The sequence below is a fragment of the Delphinapterus leucas genome, chromosome 4 (genome assembly GCF_059928025.1).
Source record: "Delphinapterus leucas isolate spDelLeu-1000000601 "Yukka" chromosome 4, BTC_Dleu_Yukka2, whole genome shotgun sequence".
Classification (NCBI taxonomy): Eukaryota; Metazoa; Chordata; class Mammalia; order Artiodactyla; family Monodontidae; genus Delphinapterus; species Delphinapterus leucas.
Window position 1 is genome coordinate 72761144 of NC_143132.1, and position 16639 is coordinate 72777782.

General features: G+C 35.6%; 1 protein-coding gene across 19 annotated transcripts in view; it reads right to left on the reverse strand.

The window, feature by feature from the left end:
* The window catches only part of DLG1 (discs large MAGUK scaffold protein 1), a 285870-nt gene that overhangs the window by 157615 nt on the left and 111616 nt on the right, over positions 1–16639 (reverse strand). For 2 of the 19 annotated variants that reach the window (XM_022569062.2, XM_022569053.2), the window contains exon 1: positions 14980–15316. The exons of the other annotated variants lie outside the window; for them this stretch is intronic. In XM_022569062.2, coding sequence (XP_022424770.1) covers positions 14980–15213 — 234 coding nt within the window. In that variant the 5' untranslated portion in view covers positions 15214–15316. Of the gene's footprint in view, positions 1–14979; positions 15317–16639 lie in introns of those variants that run through there. 19 annotated transcript variants of the gene reach the window in all.

A 16639-nucleotide genomic window follows, 5' to 3' on the forward strand; every position in this document is an offset into this window, starting at 1 on the left:
TGTGGGTTATTACAGAAAAGAAGGAATTCACCATAAGCATTTTAAACTTGAAAAATCTTACATACATATTTTATTAGACAATATGACTTTTATGCCATCATCCTTCTTCTGCTCCATTTGTATATATCACTCAATAAGATCAGCTCCAACGAGTTTTAGCTGTTTTTTTTTTTTTTTAAATCTTGACCATGTGACTAACAACGGTCTCAGTTGTTTCTATCCATAGCAACACCATGGAATCATTAGCCTCGGAGGCTGCCTTCAGAGACTTGTTTCCATGACAACAGAGGCTATAATATTAACACTGTCTCAAAGAACACTGCAGAAAATTGTAAATTCCAGGAAAGTAACTGGATTGTACATATTTTTAAAGTACTTTTTTAATGCCAGTATCGAAATGACAGCTTTCTGAAAAATGTTTTAACTAATTTTTAGAGATTCTTGTTATTTATTCACAGCTTTACATTTTAAATTTCATTTAAGATCTTAAAATTATGAAAGCAGCTTTTAAAAAAATTTTGATACAAAGTGGTCTGAAACCTCATTAGGTACAGCCACATGCTTAATGTGTACTGCACATCTACATTTATGACTATGTACCTCCCTCTTTCACTTCCATTAATTCAACAATAAATGAAAAACAATATATAAATTGAGCGTCCTTACCTTTAATAAATCTCTATTTGTTTAAAATAGTTAAAGTGTTTTTTTTATATGTGCATCTGACTCCTGACTGATACAGGAAGGGACAGAAGGAACAATCAGGAGGCTGCTATAATAATCCAGCTGAGAGGTTATCAGTGGCTTTAACCAAATGATGGTGATGGTGAAAATGGACATGAGTAGTCAAAGATAGATTCTGAATGTAGAATTGGTATATCTAGTGACTGATGGGAAGTTGGAAGGAAGGACTATTAAGAATAACACCAACAATGTCCACTAAAAAGTATCTTTTACATCATAGTTAGACCCAACCACAATAGATTTACAAGGCTTTCTGAACGTATTTTTAAACTCTTTCTCACTTATTTTCTTTTTAATTTTTGGCTGCACCCCATGGCATGTGGGACCTTAGTTCCCCGACCAGGGATCAAACCCGCACCCCCTACATTGGAAGGCGGAGCCTTAACCACTGGACCGCCAGAGAAGTTCCTCTCACTTATTTTCTTGCTTATTAAAATGGTCATCATAGCATAAGATCAAACTCTGAAGAAAGATAACTAATACCATACTACCAGGTAATTAATAATTGTTTACACCTTACATTAACATGTCACATGAATGGGGTAAACTGAGCTTAGAATACACACAAAGATTCAATAAGGTCAAAATAAATTTATACCACATTTACGGAAGATGAAATATATGAAATAGCAACTCTTTTGTTATCAATATCTTAGATAACAAGGAAAAAAATTACCCCTATGCCACTGTTGGTCAATAAGGATTTTATTTCGTTTTTGTATGGCACAGTTTAATATTCTTAATCCAAGTTCCTTTGCTTCAATATCTACTATGTGGTAATGAGACATGTTTCTCTGAATAAATGTCAAAGAAGCTATCTAAGAGGAAAAGAGAAACCAGGGGAAAAAACTTCAAGCCTTTTGTATGTTTATAGAAGGATAAAATACAGCACAGCAGATTTATCAAAACTGTTTGGGAATCACTGTACTTAACAGGGGTCCAGTATATTCAGAATAAAGGTGTTTTTCATTGCTTAGATCTGGTTCTTATTTGATTCAAATGCTCTTTTTGCCACAGTTACTCCAAATAAGTACCTTCAATATAAACTCCATGTTATTTGAACCAGCTGTATATGATACCTGTGTCATAATTATCTCAGAAACAAATAGCAACGAAACCAGATACATTTTTTAACAAATACTAAGGGATTAAATATAAATTTTTGATTTTAAAATAACAAAGGGGGGTAGGGAAATAGATGTAGTGATTAACAATCCTAGTATAGAAGCATGGGTACAAATTTGTTAGTTCACACACACAGAACATCTAGTTTACGGATCTATTTCTGCTTGCAAGATTCATGATAGTTAAGGTATGTCATCCCTTCATTATAAAAAGATGGTGTTCTATCAGCATTCAGCTGATCACTTTGTATTGGTAGAAGGATGAGCCAACAATCACTAAAAATTTCAAGTAGACAGAGATCCAAAACTTGGATTCAAAGATGTGGTTACATAATTAACAAATAGGTATGAAACTACCAACTGCAATATGCTGCCTGCTCCCCACCCCCCAATTTTATCAGACTATGGCTACAGAAACATAGGCAACCGTGGACTCCGTAATGACTAACCTAAAACGGGCCCTTAAATCTTCCTAGTAATCATATATTTACCCTATTCTATTCATTCTTGTACAAGTCCCTAGTGATTCAGGCCGCTGTTACCTTTCTGAAGTCGTCTTCTACTATTCTCCTCCTACTCAGCGTCTCGGCTGAGTGGGAGGAGAATATTGACCTCTCTGTTCTCCAAACACTCTAAACATGCTCTGGCCTCAGAGTTTTTATTCACTCTTCCTCTGCATAGAATGCTCTTGCCCCAGATATCCATATGGCTCAATTCCATAACTTCTCTTATGCCGTTGCTCAAATATCGCCCTCCAGCTGAAGACACTCTTATTCTACTAACCCCACCCCACCCCCACCACGCACGCACAAACATACACATTTCCTGTTGCCTTCTCTTTTTACCTTTCCTCCAGCATACTACGTATTTTAATTACATTTGCCATCTGTCTTCCCCCCTTTAATATAAGCTCTAGAAGAGTGTGGATTCTTGTTTTATTTACTCTTACATGCCCAGTGCTTAGAATAGTATCTAGCACACAGTAAGTATTTAATACATATTTGTTGGACGAATGAAACCATGTGATTGCCAAAAGAGATTGAGTTCATCAGCACTCTAAAGTGATAAAGTGACTCGGAATGGATTGTGTACATCCTCCCTCCCCATGCTATACACATAGCAGATATTGCTAAAAGATTCTGTGTGGTTGGGTGGTCACTACCAATCAGAAAGTGTTCAAGATGTTCTACCATTTGATAACCTTAGAAGTTTTAAAATACAAAAATGCCAAAAAATTGCCAGTTTCATGTTGTTCTCTATTTAGCAACAGCTAATTGCCTAATAATATCCCAACTGAAAATAAACATGTCTTGGTGAAGAACACTTGCCCCAAAGATTTTTACCTCTTTCCTTTTTAAGCTGTATTAGAAAGTAAATATCACTGACAGCTCATATTTAAAACCTGTGGTGCCCTTCCTCCAAACTTCTGGGTTCTACTAACCTTAACTTGGTCCCTAGGTCCCTCCTCAGAGGTTAGCTGCTTCTGTTTACCTTGGTGTTCCATGTTTCCTCTTCAGTTTCCTTTTTAACACTGACCCCCGCCCCATATTACATTTTCCTTGTTAAAATAATTACTGTGGTTTCTCTTTTCCTGGCTGGACCCAGTCAAGGTTACCAATCCTCTTGTTAAAACATAATTCTTCATCATTCTGTAATGAGGTTGCTTCTCCGTATCTCCAGATTCCTCACTTAAAAGGCCAGAATATTCTGTGGGACCAATAATGATGGTGGTCGTGAAAGTGGTGATAAAGATGACGATGATGATGATAGGTGCTTTACTGATGTCAGATATTATAATAAGGGCTTCGCATGTTTGTCCCATTAATTTTCACTAGATCTTAATCCCTGTTTTCTGCAGGTGGGAGAAGGAGACTCAGAATTTAGGTTATTTGTCCAAGGTGCTACAGCTAATAAATACAATAGAAACTTAAACCCAGGCCATCATCCTCTAAAGACAGCATTCTCAACTACTATACAACACTGTCTCTTCAAAATAGTTCAAAAAAAGAAAAAAGTCTGATTAGGTCATGAAGAGAACAGAATAAAACTTCGAGACATCTACATTAGTTTTTACTAACTATAGTTGGTTTAATTCTCTTGTAGTGCTTAACCTATGATAATAAAAACAAGCAACTCCTCCCCCAAAAAAGGGAATGAGAATTAAAAAAACAATAGATATGAAAATTTCAAGTTTCATCTAGAGTTCTTTAAAATATTTTTACAAAAAAGGCCTATATAGTAAAGCTGTGTTCTTATAACTGAAAGAATTTAGGATCTATACTGTATGTAGCCTTTCAGTTTGGAAAAAAATGATTAGAATGATACGATTTTTGCTCTATTTCCCCTCCCCAAAATCCTGCTACGGTATTTAGTATAGCTGAAACAATTAATTCCTAAGGTTGGTATTCATCTTTGTTTTTCTTTTTCTTAAAATTAATTAATTAATTAATTTCTGGCTGCATTGGGTCTTCATTGCTGCACACGGGCTTTCTCTGGTTGCGGCGAGTGGGAGCTACTCTTCATTGCGGTGCGTGGGCTTCTCATTTTAGTGGCTTCTCTTGTTGCGAAGCACGGGCTCTAGGCACACGGGCTTCAGTAGTTGTGGCTCACGGGCTCTAGAGTGCAGGCTCAGTAGTTGTGGCACACGGGCTTAGTTGCTCTGCGGCATGTGGGATATTCCCGGACCAGGGCTCGAACCCATGTCCCCTGCACTGGCAGGCGGATTCTTAACCACTGCACCACCAGGGAAATCCCATTCTTTATCTTTCAAAATACTTACAAACTGATTATTTTTCAAATTTATAACGCTTTGATATATTAGATGGTTCTACCAAGATTAGTCAGAGTTAAATACAGAAAAATTACGCTGGGATATGTTTTGATTCAAATTGGCAGATTATAATCTCCAGTTATTTTCCTCAGGACCAACAAAAACTCTGTAAGGCAATCAGCTGGTCCCATTTTGTCATAATAATAATTTCTTCACACTCCACAGCTGGCTGAGTCAATAGTCACAGTTCAGATTTCAAAAATACTGAAAATACTGTTCAGAAACAGGACTAAATTGGGGTTTACTAATGGATAAAGAATGAATAGGCAGGGCTCCTGTTAAGAGGTGAGGGGGAAAACATCTTTTAAATAAATTTATCTAGGGGCAGAAGTTGTATTTAGGATTCTCCTAAAATTCTACTGCTTCCAGATGTGACACCAGTTGGTTTAAACTTGCACAAAATAGGTCCAGTCTTTGTTGATTGATTTGCATATGCTGTAAAATTGCCACATCAGTTAGTTTATTTAAAGTTTGTAAAATAAGGTGATAATTGTAGGTTACTGTTCTCCACATGGTCTGAACAACTATTTTTAGCTTTATCAAAATTCTAAATTTTGATATGAAAATGGAGGATTGAAAAAGTTATCTAAATACCAGTGCCAGGAAGTACAAAGAATAACGCAGTGAGAGCTCTTTAAAGAAAACGATACTAAGTCAAATTTTGACAATAAGAATTTAAGTTCTTCATATGTTAAGATATATGCTTCACTTTTTTCACAGAGGGCTTTGAATTACTTTAGAAATATACATGATTTTATAAAATCCTGTAATGGAGACTTGCTAATTTTAAAGCCATAGTTCTATATAAAAATGGCTTGGGAAATTTACAGTGGCCAAACCATATTTAGAAGTTTCAAATTTCCCTGTAGCCATCATCAGATTAAATGAAAACAGACACATATATTAACATTTGTTTATTCATTCAACAAACAGTCAACACGTGCGTTCACTATGCTAGGCTCTGGGAATATAAGAGAAGAAAACATACATCTGTACTACCAGCTCTTGTGAAGCTTATGGTTTAGCAGCTGATATTAAACAAATCATTACACAACTGATTACTGAAATGCAGCTGTGATAAGAGGTATGGAGTACAATTCTCAGGAAAACAAATACTGCTTGAAATAAGCAAAGGGCAAAAATGTTGTGCAGGCTGAATATCCTATTCTGACCTCAAAGCATATGGGCCAGTCATTCTTCAGCACTGTTATTAACACATTATTTTAAAAGTTAACTCTAAAACTATATATATATATATATATATATAAAATACATATATACACATATATAATATACATACTAAAATACGTAAATTGCAGCTTGTGAAATTTTTTACCTATTTGTCCTTGACAAAAGGACAATCTAACAATCATGACACTCTATAGAAACTACAAAGATGAATGCAACACACTTCCTAATTATAAAGAGCTTATGTAACAAATTTCACTTACTTAGTTCTTCAAACTATAGCCAATCTAATCCACCTTAAGATACCAATGTTGCTCTTTTAACAGACTTTATTTTTTAGAGCAGAAAGTACAGAGTTCCCATATAACCTCTGCCCACACACATGCACTGCCTCCCACTATCAATACTCCCCACCTGAGCTGTACATTGTACAGCTGATGAACCTACACTGACACACCATTATTATCCAAAGTTCATGGTTTACGCTAGGGTTCATTCTTGGTGTTGTACATTCTATGGGTTTGAAGAAATTTATATATAATGTCATGTATCCACCATTATAGTACCCTACCTAATAGTTTCACTGGCCTAAAAATCCTCTGTGCTCTATTCATCTCTCCCTCTTTCCTAACCCTTGGCAACCACTAATCTTTTTACTGTCTCCATAGTTTTGCCTTTTCCAGAATGTCATATAGTTGGAAGCATACAGTATGTAGCCTTTTCAGATTGGTGTCTTTCACTTAGAAATATGCATTTAAAGTTCCTCCACATCTTTCCATTTCTTTTTAATGATTAATAACATATCATTATCTGGCTGTACCACAGTTTATTTATCCATTTACCTACTGAAGGTCATCTCGGTTGCATCCAAGTTTTGGCAATCATGAATAAAGCTGCTATAAACATCTGTGTGCAGGTTTTCATGTGGACATAAATGTTCAACTCATTTGGGTAAAAACTAAGGAATGCAACTGATGGATTGTATGGTCAATCTGTTTTTTTTAAATTAATTAATTATTTTTTGCCTGTGTTGGGTCTTTTTTTCTGTGCGAGGGCTTTCTCTAGTTGCGGCGAGCGGGGACCACTTTTCACCGCGGTGTGCGGGCCTTTCACTGTCGCGGCCTCTCTTGTTGCAGAGCACAGGCTCCAGACGCGCAGGCTCAGTAGTTGTGGCTCACGGGCCCAAGTTGCTCCGTGGCAAGTGGGATCTTCCCAGACCAGGGCTCGAACCCGTGTCCCCTGCATTGGCAGGCAGATGCTCAACCATTGCGCCACCAGGGAAGCCCCAATCTGGTATTTTTTAAAAGCGAATATAACCATTGTAAACTTTTTGTTTAATCTTCATCTTTATGCTTGTCTAAAGTGTCCAACTATACAAATGACTGGGTCTCAAACACCATTTAAACATATTTTTGAGTAGATATTCTTTGGGTGAAAAGGGAAACAATTAATTTCCAAATCTGAGTAATGTTATTAATTTTACAAAATTACTGGCCTTTTGAGTAGGAAATTAAACTTTGCCAAGAGACAGCATCTCACAACCAAGTATAAAAGAATTTTTATCCTAACTTTGATTGCTTGGTTAAATCAATACTCAAAGAGACTATTTCTACCCATTCTCCTGGAAACTATTCTACTATCAGACTTGGCATTTCCAAAGTCGTTTAAGAGGATTATCTACTTACTCTCTATATATTCTAGTTTAATACAAAGGCATTATACTACTGAATATAAGCAATTTTATTCCTTAGAGATTAAGAAAATATATATATATATATATATATATTTGATCTATCACTTCAAAACACAACTATTATTAGGCATGAGGCCAAATGTTTGAAACATACATAGGTAAGAAAATTAGGCCAATCCGTGTTGGTCCAGTGTGGAAATGTCTTGGTGTGAATATTTAGACCTGCTGCCTGGTAGGAACTGTCAGAAGATAAATGGTTACAGATGATGACACCACATGCCTCTGTTTGCCTGGGAAGTTCCCTCTTTCCATAAAAGTACTCCAAGTTTGGTCGATGAATTATATACTCATCCTAGTTATAAGGAAACCGAATGTTTTTTCTCCTCTTCTCTCCCTGTCTCACCTCCTCAAGGGTATTTCTTTCCATAAGGGTAAATAACAAGGGAATCATCAGCTAGAGGATCAGTATAACACTAAAGTGTGATATGTTTCACAGAAGGTCTAAGAGAGAATTCAGACAGATTAAAAATATATAATAATAAAGAATCAAGTAGTATTAAGTGCTATGAAGAAAAATATTTAAAAAGGTAAGAAGTCAGGGACATTTGGAGTGAAGAAGTGCCTGCTACCTTAGACAAGAATCGAGGAAGACCCTCTGAGAAGGTAACAGATGAGCAGAAATCTGAAGGAAGTGAGGAAATGAACTATGAGAATATCTGAGGAAAGAATGTTCCAGGCAGAAGAAACAGCAAGATTAAGGTTCTGAGATGGCCACATGCTTGATATATTTGAGGAACAGGAACAAGGCCAATACAGCTGGAACAAAGTAATTGAGGGAGCAGTAGGAAATGGGATTAGAGATACTGCCAGGGGCTAGATAATAAAGGGCCTTTTGGACTATGGTAAAGAAGGATTTAGAATTTTATTATATATCGAATGGGAAGCCACAGGAGAGTAAAAACAAGGTACTGACAAGAACTGACATTCTGTAAGGATGACTGGCTGCTGGGTGAAGAACAGACTGGTGAGAGTAAAGAATGGAGCTAGGGAGACCAGATAGATATCTACTGCTATAGTTCAGGCAACAAATTAAATAATTTGAATTAGTAGTTGTAGAAGTGGTGAAAAGTGGTTAGATCATAATATATTCTAAACACAGAGCCCTCAGAATTCGCTATTAAGTTGCATGTGGAGCAAAGGGAAAAAGAACAGAAGATTATTCCAAGGGTTTTCATATTCAACATCTCAGTGACTGGTACACTGAATGAAGATGGGGCAGAACAATAAAATTAGAAACTCTGTTTTTGACATGTTAACTTTCAGATACTTAATCCAAGTGGAGATACTGAGTAGGAAAGCCAGACACACAAGTCTAGTGTACGGGGAATAGCTCCGGACTGAAGATATGAGTACTGATGTATTTAAAGGCACGTGGATGAGATCATCTGAAATATTAGTATAAAAAGAGAGAAGTTCAAGGACTGATGCCCTGAGTTACTCTATTAGTGGTAAGAAGAGGGGGAGGATACTGCCAAGAAAACTGAGGTAGGGAGAGTATCAGGAGAATGGTGTTCAAGAGTCAAAGGAGAATTTAAAGGAGAGAGCAGTTAGTTGTGTAAAAAGCTGTTGTGGGGTCGAGTAAAATAAAGATTGAGAACTGATCACTGGATCTGACAGTCTACTCCTAGAGGGTTTCTGGCTGGTTGTTTTAATGAAAGGTATTTTAGCGGGTATGTACGCTGATGGGAATAATCCAGTATGGAGGGAAAGACGGACAATGCAATGAAGAGAAGAGAGAATTTCACAAGTCCCTGAACAGTCAAAAATGAAGATCTAGTACAGAAGTGAAGGGTGAGATTTAAGAACACAAGTGGATCATTTATTTTAACAGGATGGAATACAGAATAAGACCATCAATTGAGAATGAGGGCCAGGAAACAGGTATTGGAAGTTTAATGGGCAGCTTTGGAGCTGATGTGGAGGAGGCAGAGTTGCAATTAACCAAGGTTAGATCTTACCAATGAAGTGACAGAGGAGCAAGAGAGTTAAGATTATGAAAGGCAGTGTTTATAGTCATGGACCAAGGAATGTGAGCAAAGCAAGGAGGGAAGTGAGAGCATGAAAGAAATGATAGATAATAAAAAGTTGGGCTGGAAGTCTTTAAAGGGTAAAAAAAAAATTGTTGTAGGGGAGGTGAGCTGAAAAGAAAGGAAGTGCTAGTCAGTTTGAAATGCTTGCAGCTAAGATTTTGTAAGTGGTTCAGTCAATGGTAATGAGGTCTTGAATATAACCATTTCAGCAGGTCAGTCAAGTGAAAGAAAAAATAAAGACTCCTAGAGGCAAGGATATCAAAGAACTGAGAAGTCAAGATTTTGGAAGGATCATACCAGGATACTGAAAATCACTAAGAATGATTACATGAATAGTGGACAGAGAAAAGACAGTTCAAATCATCAATGAGTAGGAGTGATTGTGAAAGATGCAGATGACTAGACAAGGAGGGGAAGTAGAAAATACTGTCTGATGATATATACATTTTTAAAAGGGAGGAGGTACAATCATCCATATACCAATGATAAGCAAGGAAGACATCAACTCCACTTGTTGGTCCCAAGGTACATGGGACGTGACAGATAAAAATTCCACTTTTTGTGAGGGCTAAAGAAAAAAAAGTACTCTTGGGGGAACACCAGTTTTCTATGAGAGAAAAAAAGGTGAGATGAACCATCACAGAAGAGTTTGAGGAAAAAGGAAATTTTGCTGATCACGAACTGGGAGTTCCAAAGGGCAGAGTGAAAGAAATTGGGAGGTCACAGATAAATGGGAGTTTAAAACATATTGGAGATATACCAGAGTCAAACAGAGATAAGGAAATTAAGTGAAGGTGATCTAGAAGGCTTCAACTTTTTTTTTTTTTTTTTTTTGCGGTACGCGGGCCTCTCACTGCTGTGGCCTCTCCCGTTGCGGAGCTCCGGACTTGCAGGCTCAGCGGCCATGGCTCACGGGCCCAGCTGTTCTGCGGCATGTGGGATCTTCCCAGACTGGGGCACGAACCCGTGTCCCCTGCATCGGCAGGCGGACTCTCAACCACTGCGCCACCTGGGAAGCCCCAAGGCTTCAACTTTTTTTAGTGATTAAGATGTCCTGATGGTATGGTTGGTAAAAGGTGGATAATCAGTTAAATTTAGTTGTCTGCTTGTGACTGGTTTAGCATTTGCAGAAGGGAGTGTTGGGTGGGAAAGCAAGGTCAGGAAATTGGTGTCTCACCAAGAATTTGAAGTGCTCTTTGGGGTCCCTCCTTTATATCCTGCAATTGAAGGTGTTGAGATATGTGGTTCTTTAAAAACTGTACAGCCTGCACTCACAGGAACTTATGCAGTCAACACTATTTACTGAATGTCTGAATGAACTGCACCATCCTAGATACTGTAATTCCTAATTATCTAATTTGAATTTGTTGAAGACTATTAAAATTAAGCAATATAAAAATAACAACAATAATAATAGCTTCCAGGCACTGTTCTAAGTGTTACATGCATTTAATCATTTAATACAATTAACTCAATGAAGTTGATGCTATTATCTTCATTTGGGGACAATATAGCCAATGCATAGCTCTAAAAATTAAATCCTTTCTACTCCAGAATGTACCTGTTTAGGACAAATCATATTCTTTTCATACAAATTAGCCTATTTATTTTTCTGGTATCTGAACAGTGGGAATCTATCTGAACAGCGTTTTCCTGTATTTTAATTTAGGACAGAGTTTCTTCCTCTAAAAAGCATATTATTCAATTCATGTGGCTAATATTCACTCTTGTTAAAATTTTATTGTTCGGTTTCAATTATAAGTCATTATGCCTGTTCCATTCACTCCTAGGAAGAGAATTTTGCTGTTTTCAGCTTAATTTGGCATGTCAATTATCTGGGGGAGGGTGGAAATTCTATTTGAATATTTATAATGACCCACAATAGGGATTTTGAAGTAATCCAAAACATGGGAACAACTGCCAAATATACATCCGAAGTGACCTACCACGTTACAGCTGTTCAAAGTTTATATATGACTACTATTTTCGTTAATAAACACTGACATCACCAAGTAGATAAAAGCTTTTACTTAGGAGATAATCAAGTAGCAAAGTCTAGAAGTATTGTGCTAGAGTTTTTTAAAGCCCTGCTGAATATAAAAATTGGTCTTGGATTTAACAGGGCTGCATCACTGAACAGGACAGGGCAGATTGGCATCAAAGGATCATAAATACAAGAAGAGGAAGAAGGCTGAAGTGAGGAACTGAGGAGGGCTTGACAATGAGTAGCCCACGTTTTCTATATTATAATGACTATTCAAAATTAAGAACATAAGTAGTATGAAGCTCAAAATAGAAAACCTTACACCAAAGTAAAATAATTCACAAGAAACTCATCTTAGTTTAACACTAAAAACAAAGAAACAATAAAACCTCACATTGTAAACTTTTGGGATACAGCCAAATGACAAAAATTAGACATAGTCTTTAAGCTGTATGGTTATCATCATGCGTAAAGATTCAAAGGGGTGAGGAAATCAGGTACATGGGGGGTTTGTGCAGCTTGAAGAAAGTCTGAAGAATGGAGGGGAAGAAAAGGGAGTGGAGGAAGAGATGGGCTACTGTAAAGAATCAAAGGCACGTATGACGGCAATAGAGTGAATCCAATAAATATAGGTACCCAAGAGGTTTCAGGTTAGGTGCCATTATTTCGGAAGGCCATGAGCTAACAAGGTTTCAGGTGATTGAAATGGTAATTAATCAATCAATTCCATAAACATTTACTGAGCACCAACTACATGGCAAGTACCATCCTAGAAGCTGGGGTCCTGCAGAAATTTATAACCACTTGGCTTCCCTAACATTTAAAAATATTAATGACTTCCTACTAAGTTCCACATATTACAGTAGAATCTGACACAAAATCTTAGTTGTGAACACAAATATCTTAAACAGATGAGCAATTTAAGTGAATCTGTAAAGTACATTTTATTTTTTATTTATAGAGGCTATTTGGTGGGATATGAAATCAGAGTAATGACTTTCAAATTACTAAAACTGCACTTAATAACAACTCTCCAAACTGCTAAAAGTACCATGCATCATAGTTATAAGGAATTAGATTCAAAGTTAATCTTGCTATCCAATCTTAGAAAAGAATATTTCTGACAATAGTGAAACAGGAGACCTGGTCATCACTTTTGCTATTTATCATTGACAGAACAAAACACTATCATACATATATATTCATAGGTATATAGCATATGCTCAATAAACTAAAATTTCATTAATCTACTTTGTTTTTAACAATATAAAAATCCTCTTATGTTACAAAATAAAACTGCTAGCCATGAGTCAGTAAATGAAACAGAAAAATGTATCCTAGCATCAACTAAAATTTAAATATGCCTAACATTCCTTCTCAGTCCTATTATATTTTATCCTATAAAATGAATTCCAGTGAGTTACAACAAAAGACTTGGATATATAAAATATCCAACTCATTAGTGAGAAAAATAACATAGAATGCAAAATGATGTTGGTTCTCCAGAGCTGGAGAAATATAAGCTAAAACTCTGTCCTAAAGTCTACATTTATAGATATGAAATACAAAGATAATGAAAAAGACAAAATAAGTAACAGAAAGAGGGCTGAAAGAAAAATAGTAATTTTTCAGTATACACAAGTGATCTGAACCAAACGGGAGGAAGATAAAATTTTAAATGGCTTTGTAGGATCAATTGCAAATAGAGTTTTTATTAAAATTGTGGCTATTTTAGTGCAATACAATAGCAACTTTTCGGCCCAACTCCTAAGTAACTATAATGTAATTCCATGGTTTCAGTAGTTTTCTATGTAAACTATTTTGCTTGTCTTTCATTTGTATGCCTTTTACAAGATGAATTATATATCATTGGTTGTGTGTGTGTATATACATATAGTTGTGTGTATTTGAAGTTTTAAACAGATCTTTCTTATTGACAATGGAAAAATATCACTTGATACTAACATAGAATGAATAACAATGCTAAGCTTTAGTCTCTGTGTCCCTTTTTGGTATATGTAATTGTAGTCAAAATCAAGTTAGTTAAATTCTTGGGGCAGTATTCAATCTAAGAGTTAAATCAATCGTTGCCTCTGAGTAAGTTTTGATTATAAGTAATCTCACTGCCTACATAAAAACTATTAATGACTCTCCCTAGCCCAGTAATTCCATTCCTCTCAAACATCTAAGAAAAAACAAGAATATTTTTACTTAAGAAATTTGACATTACTTAAAAATAAAAACTATTGAAAGAAAATTCTAGTAACCAAAAACAAGAAGAAGCTGTCGACAGTTACTTTATACTTACTGTGCTGCTTCTAATTACTAAAAAAAAAAAAAAAAAAGATGGTTTTAAAGGAATTTATTTTTAAAAGGCCCTAAGGTATGTGTATACATTTTAATTTAAATTTAAAGGACAAAAGCATTCTCACCTTGTTTTTTAAATTAGACTAATTTCTATGCTTTCATTTTTACTAAAGTTGAATATCTATTAAAAACATGTTTTAAAATAAAAATATTCCCCCAACCCTCCTTTAATACCAAATAATAGGTATTTCACTCAAATTATGATTAACTTTATATTTTCCTTATATTTTTAATACTCACTCCTCAAAAAGAAGTGGTTTTATGTGATTTTTTTTTAAATTTGAGGACTTTTAGTGTTTGCTCAGCTCTTTACACTGTCAATTGAATATTTGATAAAATATTCCTATAATCATGTAATTACACAAGTTTACTGCTTTCCAATTAACCCTAGATAATAATATTTATAGAAATGGAAGGATTCATTAAATCCCTTGAATAAACCATAATGTAATAATTTTAAGATATCAGTATATACAATAGCCAACTGTATTCAGTTTAATCTATACTCAAAACACTAGAAAATAAAAATATTTCAAATTATCTTCTGTTTCTTTACTATAACAATCTCCTGAGGTTATCTAATGACATATAAAAGCTATACAAACAGGTATTTTCTTTGGTCAAACATCATACTTTATAGCGTTTAACACAATCTGAAAATAAGGAGACAAGCATTATTAATTTACATTTTAATTTATGTATGAATGGCTTTATATTTTTAGAGAAGTCATTCAACAGAATCTGAGACTGTTCTGTTTGGCATTACATAAGAGCAAAAGGGAAAATATTTTTGTTTCCCCTTTCACGCTAAAGACCTGCATAGATGGACTGAAAACATACATTTCTGCGTATCCAAGGTTTCAGGGCATAAGACTATGTTTTAATAATAAGAAATCTATACTAATACATTTTTGCAAAGCAACATGAACCGAAAATAATTTCAACAAGTGGTATGTTACCTGGGTGGAGCTGGTGGCTACCGAGATGCAGTCAATAAAGCTGTGTCTTCGAGTGAAAAATGCAACTATCTGCTGCCAGCGTGAAGGTTCTGGCTCAGCCTGCAGTTCATCTGATGAGCCCTTTTTCGCCCAGTGTTTCTGCTTTGGGCCTACTGAGCCATGGCTAGAGCTAGTATTGCCTCCTCGACTGGCGCGAGAGTACAGAAGTGTGTTGTTCCCGAAAATGTAATTCATCTCTGCAGCCCTGCAGGTGGTTGCCAAGCAGTCTTACTTCTCTACCAGCTGCTGAGTGGTGAATGATCGGTAAAAACTGCAGCTAGAATTACAGCAGCATCACTTGTAGATCAGGGAAAATAAAAACCTTGAGAAATGATGCTCATTTTCTCTGTAATTTCTTCCCATGAAAGAGCTTGCATCTTCCCTCTGTACCTGTTAGCTGTATGATGGCTGAGTTTATATTTCTAGACAAAAAAGACGACATAAGGTGGTTTTCTTTCTCATGATTATTTTTTCACCAGCGTCTGCAGGAAAAGCTGTTCTTTTGTTAGCTGATAACTAGACGGACTGAAATCCAGGAAGTGAGGTCGATTAGCAGGTAAAGAAGGATGTTATAAACACTGGACTACCAAGACCCTTTGGGGCTGCCTGATTCAATGCACTGGGTGGAGAAACCCTGGATTACCAAGTTTCAATCACAGTCTGAAGTAAAATCCAATGGCATCTTCGCTGCTTAAATAAATTATAAATATGAACTGAATTTAAAAATAAAGAGGATTCTCTCTGCCAACAGTTCTGATTGTTTAAAACAATTTTACTAAAGAAATCTTTCTATTCACATATAAATTTCTACATCAGGAAGGCACTTACATTAAATAGCACTAAGGTTTTAAAAGGTACTATCTACATTAAACTCTGAGGATCTAATGACAGAGAGAAATCCATTTGGAATGTAACTTGATAATTTTATTTAACATATTGGTTTTAAATGCTTTGATTAACTGAGTCTGAAGACAGAAACAGAATAATTAGCTAAATAAGTATTTGGCTTCTGGGACTTTTGTGATAAAAAAGTGCTATTATCAGCATCATCTCTCTCATATGTTATAAACATTAAGATTACCAAGTTATGAATTTGTAAAAATGCAAAAGAATTAAACATAAATTTTTTGTTTTATAGCCAGTAAAACATATTTTATCCAACATGACATAAAATAATACTCTGGTTCAAAAAATAATACTGTTTGATTGCTAAATAGATACTTTCTAGCATCTAATATCTAGGTCTGTGTTTCTCAACACAGTAGTCCACCTCAGAATCACCTCGGGTGCTGGTTAAAAAAAATACAGACTGATATCCCCTTCCCATTAGAATTTTTAGGGGTAAGGGAGATCTGGGAATTTTCATTTTTGAAAAGCCCCCCTAAGAGACTCTTAAGCACCCTCAAGTTTGAGAACCACAGATTCCTAAGTCTGTCCTCTTAATACTATGCTACATTAGTATATAAAACAACATATCGCCATTAAAAACAATATATGAATAAAAATGCTACTTGATAACTTACTAATAGTTGAGTAATTCAATTTTTAAGTTGATATAAGTACATCATAATCCCCAATCTCAGCCATGAATGAGGACCAACAAAATCTTGCTTGCTTTTGC